Genomic DNA, 10484 nt, shown 5'->3' on the forward strand with positions numbered 1-10484 from the left:
GATAAACAGAATATTGTATATCCATACATTGGGATATTATTCAGCTGTAGAAAGGAATGAAGTACTGTTACAAAGTGGATGAATCATAAAAACAGTTTGAAAAATTATGCTAAGGAAAAGACACCAGATGCAAAAATCATACATTGTCTGATTCCATTTATGAAGTATCTAGAATAGACAAATCCATTGGAGACATAGAGTAGACTGCCAGGAGATAGGGAGTAATATATAATTTGTACTGGATTTCTCTTTGGGGTGATGAAAATGACTTAGTGTTAATAAGAATACAAGTTTGTGAATATATTAAAAACAACTATATGATGTACTTTATAAGTTTTTTTTTTTTTTTTTGAGAGGTTTTGGCTATAGGGTGTGCATGCTCACCAGAGAGACAAAGCGGGAAATCACCTCCCGGGGGAATGGCCACACCACAATCCCTTCTCTTTCATTCTCCTCTCGGGATCTTGGGCATACATGCACACATGTCCAGCGTGAGTTTAAGCCATTGGGCCTGGGACTCGAACTGCATTCGACTACATAAGAGTCAGCGACATAGCCATTACGCCAACTGCTGGTCCCTATACTTACAAGTTTTATAGTATGTTCATTATGATAAAACTGAAAAACACTTTGGAATTTAGATGCTTTCTTGATTCATTGACACTTTATAGGGAAATTATATTACAGTCATGGCACCATACTTAAAAAATTTGTTTGGGGGGGGTGGGTAAAAAAAAAAAAAAGAAAAGATAAGAAAAATTTGTTTCTATTAATCTTTAACTTGAAAACTTAAAAGTCCCTGCTTTGGGACCAGCAGTTGGTGTAATGGCTATGTTGCTGGACTCCCATGTAGTCGACTGTGGTTCGAGTCCCGGACCCGGTGGCTTAAATTCAACGCTGGGTACATACATGTACATGAGTGCCCAAGATCCCGAGAGGAGAACGGAGGAGAAGGGATTGCGGCATGGCCATCTCCCCTGGGAGTGGGGAGATTTTTCACTTTCTTTCTCTCTGTCTGTCTCTCTCTTTATGGCGTGTGCATGCACTCTATAGTAAAAACCTCTCCAAAAATAAAAGTCCCTGCTTTAATAATACTTCTTATTCTTGGCATTGATTCTCTTACAGGGTGCTTTTCTAAATTTTCAGTTTAGTCTATGATGCAGGTTGTTTTGCCATATCAGTTTTTTTTTTTTCAGACTATCAAGTGATTTTATTATAGAACCTGAATCATTTATTTACCATTTACTTAAAAATACAAAAACCAAAAACCAAACATGAGAATAAAATAAACATACTCAAGATTCACTAGACCTTGCAGGACAGGAAGAAGCCCTGGACATAAAGTCTGCAAAGGCTTCCTTGTGCTTAATGTCTGAGCTTCCCCAACGTCCTGTAGTTCGTGTTTTGTCCCCTTACCAGGAAAAAGAAACCAGCTAGAAGATTCATGTACGAGAAGATCACAACAACTTTAAAGCTATCTGATGCTAAAGGCTTTTTTACCTTCTAGTTTGCAACTCTGAGAAACTATTGAATAAGCACTGTCAAGTACCTACTCCTAGCTAACCTTTACTGTCAGTTGTCATTCCTTGAAATTGTCTTTGAGATTGGTTATGCTCTTTCATTGTAGCTTTTGTTCATCCCAGAGCACAAACCCTACAGTCCGTGTGCAGTCTCCATGTTCAAGTATGTTTGTTTCAGGACAACCTCAGTTGCTGTAGTGTTTCTTTTTATCTCTGTAGTGTCATCTACAGGTTCCCACACCCTCAGACAGGCTGGCCAAGTGGCAGCGCAGTCCAGGAAGCACACACAGTCAACTTTCTCGCTACCAGACTTGCTCCTTTTTCAGTCTGGACATGCCCCAGAGTCAAGGCTGGAATCTTGAAGTGACTACTTTGGCCTGTCTTCATTCTGAAGTTCTCCTCCATAACTGAATGCATTTCTTCACCATTAATTAAAAGGCACTTTCAAAAGGTGTCCATTAAATTCTTAGGATGGTGGAACTGGAGGGTCCTGGCTGTCAGGTTTTAGAGAGAGTGCAGGCATGGCTTTCTTAGCTACCAAGAAGTCACTCATTCTGTCTGTGGCCTGAAGATGTGGTTTTTGTTCATCATGGGATTCCATTTCTGCCTGTCCAGATGTGTTGACACAGATTTATCCACTTTCTGTCTCAGATTTTCGTAAGCTGGCTTGGTGTCCACGTGGACCAGGCAGTCCTAGTGAAAGCTGTCAAACAGGTCCTGGCTCTTGAGCTGCTCCATGATGAGGGCATTGAGCTGAGTGAAGGTCGCTGGGAGGCAGTGAGGCCAGGTTGATGAGGCTGCTGCCCCCATCAAGGTGGTCCATACCGAGGCCTGACTCTCCAGTGCCGCGCTCTGTTCCCGTTTTCCTGCCATGGACATCGCTGTAGCCGCCCACCATTGCTGTACTCCCGGACCTCGAGGGAGCTTAAATATTACAGCTTCTTCTCCTGGGCTGAGGGCCTAGGTTGTGTACAGGTGGCACAGGGCCTTGGGGAGGTGGCAGCAGAGGAGGTGTCGGGGATGTGGAGCCAGACTCCTGCCATACCAGTTAGATATATATGTCTACACCATAGTTAGGAATATTTTAGCACTTTTCTTTTAGCACTAGTACCACCAACTAATAAATATTTGATTAGTACTATGTTTAAAGATTTTAAATTATGACTGTGAACTTAACTCGTAACAATTGTCAGGTTCATTGATAGAAGTTTTGATAAATGTAAACAATATGGTTTATATATATTTTTAAGTTTGATTATTTCTGTGAGAGAGAGGGATGTGGGGAGACGGACTACCCCAACATGGTCTTTATGTTGTGATCCACCCACATTTCAGCCAGCCTAGATCATGTGCGCGTTTGTGCCCTTTGTGGTCAGCGAGGTCCTGAGGCACAAACTTAAGACCTTTCCCATGTGAGTCCAGTTACTGCTCCACCTCTGTCTGGTCTTGGTTTATGTGATCTTTATAAACAGTGTATAAGTTTTCCTGTTTACCAAAGTCTTGGCTATTTATAATTCACTTTCCATGCCAGCTTTGAAATTTTAAAATAATCAGAATCAGTGTAAATACTTTGGATTTATTTTACATGTGAACTAGAAGAAAAATATAACCTTTTGTGTAAAATTGAGATAGACTGGAACTGGCAGGTGGCGTTGGGGGTTAAGGGCACTGGACTCCCACATGATTTGAGTCCCGGACCTGGCAGCTTGCTTTCTCACTTTCTCTCTCTCTTTCTCTCACTCACTCTGTCCCTCTGTGGTCAAATTAAAATAACTGAATGACTAAATAAATAAGTAAAATAATTCCTAAAAAAAAAAAAAAATCAAGATAGGCCAGTATGCCAGTACTAAAAATAAGGAACAGTGATAAGACTTCCCTTCTTGTCCCCCAAAAGTCTGCCCCCTTTGTCAGCTTTCCAAGTGGAACTACAGGTACACTGTCATGCCCAGCTTTATTTTATTTAACTAATGGATTTAAAAAAAAATAATAATAATTACTTCTGGGACCAGCAGTTAGTGTAATGGCTATGTTGTTGGACTCCTATGTAGTCTACTGTGGTTTGAGTCCCGGACTTGGTGGCTTAAAACGCCAGGTGCATGTGCATGTGTGCCCAAGATCCTGAGAAGAGATTGGAGGAGAAGGGATTGCAGTGTGGCCATCCCCCCGGGGGGTGTTTTCTCGCTTTCTGTCTCTCTGTCTCTGTCTGGTGAGTGCACGTGCCCTATAGCATAAACCTCTCCAAAAATAAACTTACTTCTATTATTATTTTAAAATTTGATATAAGGCACATGTGCTCACCAGAGAGAGGGGAAAAAAAAAAGCTGCCAGGTCCAGGACTCCAACTGTGCTTGGCCAAGTGGGAATCCAGCGCTCTAACCACCATACCTGACCTCTTCCCTCCTCCCCCTCAACTTAATTTTTTTATATCTGATCTTGCTCTTTGTTGTCCAGGGCAGTTTTGAGCTTATGATCCTTTTGCCTCAGCCTCTTGATTATAGGTATGCACCATTATGCCTGGCCTTTAGGTTGGACTGCGAATTGGACCCAGGCCTCCCTCCCATCAGTTCCCACCTGCAAAGTTGACTGTCTTAGCGACCTGGGCCACTGCAGATAGTACTTTTTTTGTGTGTGTTTTCTATAGTTTGTGCACTCGCCAGAGAGGGAATGTGAGAAAGCACCACCCCAGAGAGATGACCATACCACATCCCTTTTTTAGTCTCCCCTTGAGGTTTTGGGCATGCATAGACACACACCCAGTGTTTTTTCTAGCTGCCAAATCTGGGACTTAAACAGGAGTTGGCAATGGGAGATCTATTTGCCTTAATCCTGCCACCAACTGGTCCGGTTTTGGAGTTTTTAAAAGAAATTATGTAATTTTATTTATTTACTCTTATTTTTTTAAATTGCTATAAGGCACATGTGCTCACCAGACAGACAGAAAGAAAGAGATAGTGAGAAAACAAGCCTTCAGATCTGGGACTTGAACTATAGTCGGCCATAGGGGAGTCCAGTGCCTTATCTACCAGGCCATCTGCTGGCCCCAACTAGCTTGTGATTTTTTAAAAAATATTTTAACTGGGCCACCAGGTAGTGTGATGGTTAAGGCACTAGACTCCCATGACCGACCATAGTTTGCACTCGGATCTGGTGGCTTGAAAGTCATGCTGTGTGCATTTGCATGCATGCCCAAAATCCTGCAAGGAGAGTAGAGAAGGGGTTATGGCATGGCCATCCTCTGGGGGATGATTTCTCACTATTCCCTCTTAGTGTCTCTCTGGCAAAAAACTGAAAAAAATTTTTTTTGGCTACTGTTTACTAAGAAAATTCTACAACTTTTAGGGGAGAAGGTACCATTATGATATTTATGACATTATTTTGGCTTTTTAAAATAAACTGCCAGAGATCATGTGTACTCACCAGAGAGAGAGAGAGAGTGGGAGAAAGCACCCCTCAGTGTGGTGTGATCCTGCCAGTCTCTTCTTCATTCCTCTATCCTTTCAGGGTTTTTAGGCACATATACACACATGCTGGGCATGTTTTTCAAGTTGCCAGGACTAGGATTTGAACTGCTGTCATCCATGTGGGATCTAGCTCCCTGAATCAATACTAGGTAATGGGGGGGTGGCCCTGTTTTTTTTTTTTTTTTTTTTTTAAACATTTAGACAGTGATTTATATATAATGAGATACAGCACACACACCCAGAGTCTCTGAGTAAGGAGTTTTTCCTTTCCCACTGAGAAAGGATTAAACATTTGAAATACTGAATTTTGTATGAACACCAGCAACCTGGGGATCATGAAATATGTTCATGAAGATAAGCTGGAAACTTTTTGAGGGGCCAGTAGATGGCATAGAGGTTAAGGCTCTGGATCCTACATGGCTGACTATGTGGTTTGAATCTAGGATCCAGCGACCTGAAGAACATGTGGGACTTGTGTGTGTGCATGCCCTAAATCCAAGATAAGAATAGAGGAGAAGGGATTGCAACATGGCCATTTCCCCAGGGATTACATTTTTATGTTCCCTCTCACTTTCTTTGTATATCTCCAGAAAACACACATCCAATAGCAAAAATTAAAAAAAAAAAAAATTAAAAAAGCACTTTGAGAACATGTTAGGTATGTGTAAAAGGGCTCTGACATTGTTTAACTCTATATATGAGTGTCCATTTCTTTACATGTTAAATGAGTAAGGTGGAGTAGTCTTCTGTGAGTCTGTGAATCAGACAATTTTTTAACTTAATAGATTTTTATCTTGACCCATTTGGTAGAGTTTACTTTTTTTCTTTTTTTTAAAGAATGATTTTATTCAACTTTATTTTATTTAATATCTTATTTTAATTTGACCAGAGAGAGAGAGAAAAAGTGAGAAAGCAAGCTGCCAGGTCCAGTTCTTGAACCTCAGTCAGCCATGTGTGAGTCCAGTGCTCTCAGCCACCATACCACGGCCAGCCCCTAGATTTTACTCTTTTTTTTTTTTTTCGAGAGGTTTTTGCTCTAGGGTGTATTTGCTAGCCAGAAAGATAAAGACAGAGAGACAGAAAGCGAGATATCACCCCTTGTGGGGATGGCCACACCACAGTCCCTTTTCCTCCACTCTCCTCTGGGATCCTTGGCACGGTGTGAGTTAAAGCCGCCATGTCTGGGACTCAAACCGCGGTTGACTACATAGGAGTCCAGTGACATAGCCATTATGCCAACTGCTGGTCTCAAGATTTTACTTTTAATGTGTGTAAATTATTTGGATTTGTTTACTATCTTAGGGCCTGCTTACTTGGCTGCTTCAAAGAGCCTTTGCGGTTTTAAATTTTTGATTGGAAAAAGTGGAAAAGTAGGGCAGTCTGAATCCCAAAATGATGTAGCTACCCTATATATTATGATACAGAGTTAGGCTAAGTTTAGCCTTCCTCTCTGCCATCTGGGGACTTGAATTACCAGTCAAATGTTATTAAATGCCTTTTTAAAATAGTTTGCCATAGCTGCTATGCTCACTGGAGAGAGAGAGACAGAGAGTCAGAGAAAATGAGATATGCCCCCCCTCCCCCCTGCTCCCAGGGATGGCCATGCTGTCGACTCTTCTGCTCTTGGGATTTTGGGCATATACGCACATGTGTGTAGTGTGATTTTCAAGCCACTGGGTCCTGGACCTAGTGATTTTTTTTAAAGCCAGTTTTTATACTGTTATAGTTAGCTTACTCTTTAAACTATTATTAAGGAAATGTAGATGGAAAAATGTTTTCCATTGATTCATTGGTTAGCTATGTTTCTATTTTGTGATTGAAAATCTGGTTGATTTCAAAATAATTTTAGTTCTAACTTCAGATTGGTAATTCTAAGTTCAGAATTTTTTTTCCTTTTTAAAAAAATAATTATTTTATTTAACTTTATTATTATTTAAGTTGTGGGGGGAGAAAGTGAAAAAGCAAGCTGCCAGCCAGGTCCAGGACTCGAACCATGGATGGCAATGTGGGAGTCCAACACCTTTAACCACCACACTACCTTCTGGTCCCATGAGTTCAGAATTTTCTGTCCTTTTTCTGTGTGCTTTGCTGACTAATTGATCTGTTTACAGATGTGCTTTTAAATATAAATGGCTTACTGTTGACGTGTAATTAGCAAGGTTGTAGGATATTAAATGATGAGTGTGGCTAGATTTTTGGAAAGTAATTGATTATATTTTATAACTGTCTTCAGAGTATCTATTTGGTCAAAGTATTTATATTCTTTCAGGGTATGTTCATTAAAGTAAATATTTTAAATATTTATTGAAGTTATTTTTTTCCTGTTTAAATGATATCTGTATGTGGCAGTCACAAATTTAAACTTTAATTTTTACAGAAGAAGTACATATAACCACTTAAGCAGCTGGTTGACAGATGCAAGGAATCTCACGAATCCAAATACTGTAAGTTAAATCACATTATATTCAGAAAACTTACGATCTAAGCCAACCCCAAAGGGAAAGCCAATTGCTGGTGAGGTTTTTGTATTTGAGTATTAAAATTGAGTATTTAAAAAATATTCTTGAATCAATTGAAAAAAATTTTTTTCAGTTCTATTAATTACCCCAGGCTTTACATTTTTTTATACTTGGTTTTCATGTATGTGGTTTAAAAAAAATGGAAGTTATAAATGGGTGGTGATATTTTCAAGGGGAGACTATGACACCTGAAATTGTAATTTTAAAAAGGATCTGCATTAGTTTTATCATATGTTACCATTAGAGGAAATTGGTTAAAGTGTCTTAAGAGACCTCTGTATTATTTCTCACAGCAGCATATGAATCTATAATTACTTTAATAAAAATTACAATTAAAAATATTATTCTGCATGCTTTAAAAAATCTGCTTTTTAACCAGACTGGGAAGATGATTACTGGAATTTTAAGGTCCAGCCATGAAGCTAGGACTCTTCAGTATATGAAGAAGTATATAAAGATAAATGTTGGTCCTTAGTCTCAACAGATTATTGTCTAGTAGAAGAGAACCCACAGCTATCCATGTAACTGTGCTGCAAAGCAGATTGAAATATGAATTAGAAACAGAATGGGGGCCAGCAGGTGGTGTGGTGAAGGGCACTGGACTCCCACATGCCTGACTATGGTTTGAGCCCTAGACCTGGTGGCTTGATTTCTCACTTTGCCTCTTCTTGCTCTGTCTCACTCTGGCCAAATTTAAATAAATGTTAAATAAAATAATTCTTAAAAAAAAAAAAGAATGACTGGTGCAATACAGAGGGAGCCTGGGAAGAGTAGTGCCATCTGGAGAAACCAGCTTTACAGTGGAGTGGGGTTTACACTGGGCCTTGAGGGGTAAGTTTTCAGTAGATGCTGTTGAGGGTGTTTCAGGGACAGTGTGAGGAATGGCACAGAGCTGTAACTGACTCAGTTCCTCAGGAACAAGACCTGTGTCTCATTTAACTGTGTCGCACCCCCAGTATCTAGCTGAAGCCTGGTTCAGGAAACGTGTCATCAGTGGTAAGATTTGGTCTTTATTGGGGAACAGCAATTTATAGTAAGATTCTTTTAACATTGCATGTCTGTTATGTTAGGGACTGTGCCTAGAGCTTTCATTTCCTTTGTCCTGTTAAACCCACTGTAGGTGTGCATACAGACCTTTGGGTAGATGAATGTTCCTAGCAGCTTTATTCACAGTAGGCAGAAACTGAACAACCCAGCTGGCTATTGACATGAATGGTTACACAGTCTCGTATCCATACTGTGGAAACCTAGTTGATCATACGTAGGTATCAGTTAATGATAAATCTTAACACCTTAGATGGATCCCATTGGCATTATGCTGAGTAAATGAATGCCAATCTCAAAAGGTTACATACTGTATGATTTAATTTATGAAGCAATCGCAGAATGACCAAATTGGAGAGATGGAGAACTGCTTGTCAGGGCTTAGTGATGGGTATGGGGAGGGAGTGATGTGACTATAAAGAGGGCAGCACAGAGTGATGTCTTTGTAGTGGAGAACAGTTTTATATGCTGATTGTGATGATGCAAATCTGTACTTGTGATAAAATTGCATGGAACCACAACCCCCACCCCCTCCAGCGTGTACTGAACATGTAAAAACTGAGATCTGAGTTAGGGCTATAGATCATACCATTGTCAGTTTCCTGGTTTTGAGAGTGTGCTATAGTTTAGGTAACTTCCTATTCCTACCACCAAAGAATGTTGGTAAAAAGTATGCAGAACCTCTCTATTATTTTCGGTAAGCTTCTGGGAATCTGTGGTTATTTCAGGTAAAGCATTAAAAGCAAAACTCATTGTAGGGGGTCTGTGGAAAACTATAAGAAAATTAGCAGTGTTCTTCCTGCCTCATGCCCTTTGAAAGCTAGCTAAATCTTCAGAAGAAAAAAAATACTTAAGGTCTTGTGCAAATGTTACATATTCTTTTATTTATTTTTTTCAGTTTTTAAATTTTTAAATTCTTTAAGTTTGCCCTAGGGAGGGAGAGTGTGAGGGAAAGTGAGAAACCACCCCCAAGGGAGGATGACCATGCCACAGTCTGTTCTCCATTCTCCTCTTGGGATTTTGGGCACAAACGCCTATGTGCCAGTGTGTTTCAAGCTGCCAGGTCTGGGGCTTGAACAGCTGTCATCCATGTGAGATGCAGTACCTTAACCTCCATGGCACCTGCTGTCCCCAAATGTTACATTTTCTATAAAGTTGCCTTTGATTTCTATGTAGAAGTTACATAATTTCTTATTTTGTTACTGGTATGGTTTACACTTCCTTGTTACTGGCTTACCACTGTGTTTTCCCTTTCAGGGAGATAGGAATTCAGGTTTGGAAATACATGAGGAGTGAGAAAAGGCAATTTTTTGTTTTGAGTACCTGTTTTATAATTTTTAAAGAATTATTTAATTGTATTTATTATTATTATTATTATTATCATCATTAATTTGACCAGAGAGGGAGGGAGAGGGAAAGTCAGAAAGCAAGCTGCCAATTCTGGGACTCGAACCATGGGTAGCATCGTGGGAGTCCAGCGTGTTAACCACCGTGCCACCTGCTGACCCCTGGACTTGATATTTTAAAAATCAATTTGCTTTTTTTCATTAAAGAATTATTTTATTTATTTACTTATTTTCATTTTACCAGAGAGGGACAGAGAGAGAGAGGGAAAGTGAGAAAGCAAGCTGCCAGGTCTGGGACTCGAACCATGGTCAGCCATGTGGGAGTCTGGTGCCCTTAACCACCATGCCACCTGCTAGCCCCCAAAATTGATTTTCTTAATTTTTAAAAATTATTTTATTTAACTTTATTACTATTAATAATAATTTTTCAGTTTGATCAGAGAGAGACAGAGAAAGAGAGAGGGAAAGTGAGAAAGAAAGTTACTAGGTCCAGTACTTGATCTGTGGTCAGCCATATGGGAGTCTAGTGCCTTCAACCACCACGCCACCTGCGGGCCGCATGTTACTGTATTCTTCAGAAGACTAGTGAGCTAT

The 10484-nt window shown here is 40.0% G+C and overlaps 1 protein-coding gene across 1 annotated transcript in view; it reads left to right on the forward strand.

The window, feature by feature from the left end:
• RAB14 (RAB14, member RAS oncogene family) overlaps nucleotides 1-10484 on the forward strand; it is a 22775-nt gene that overhangs the window by 6507 nt on the left and 5784 nt on the right. Inside the window, exon 4 of the mRNA XM_027772640.1 lies at nucleotides 7359-7425. Coding sequence (XP_027628441.1) covers nucleotides 7359-7425 — 67 coding nt within the window. The remainder of the gene's footprint in view (nucleotides 1-7358; nucleotides 7426-10484) is intronic.

This window comes from Tupaia chinensis, unplaced genomic scaffold (assembly GCF_000334495.1).
Source record: "Tupaia chinensis unplaced genomic scaffold, TupChi_1.0 Scaffold000289_1, whole genome shotgun sequence".
NCBI lineage: Eukaryota > Metazoa > Chordata > Mammalia > Scandentia > Tupaiidae > Tupaia > Tupaia belangeri.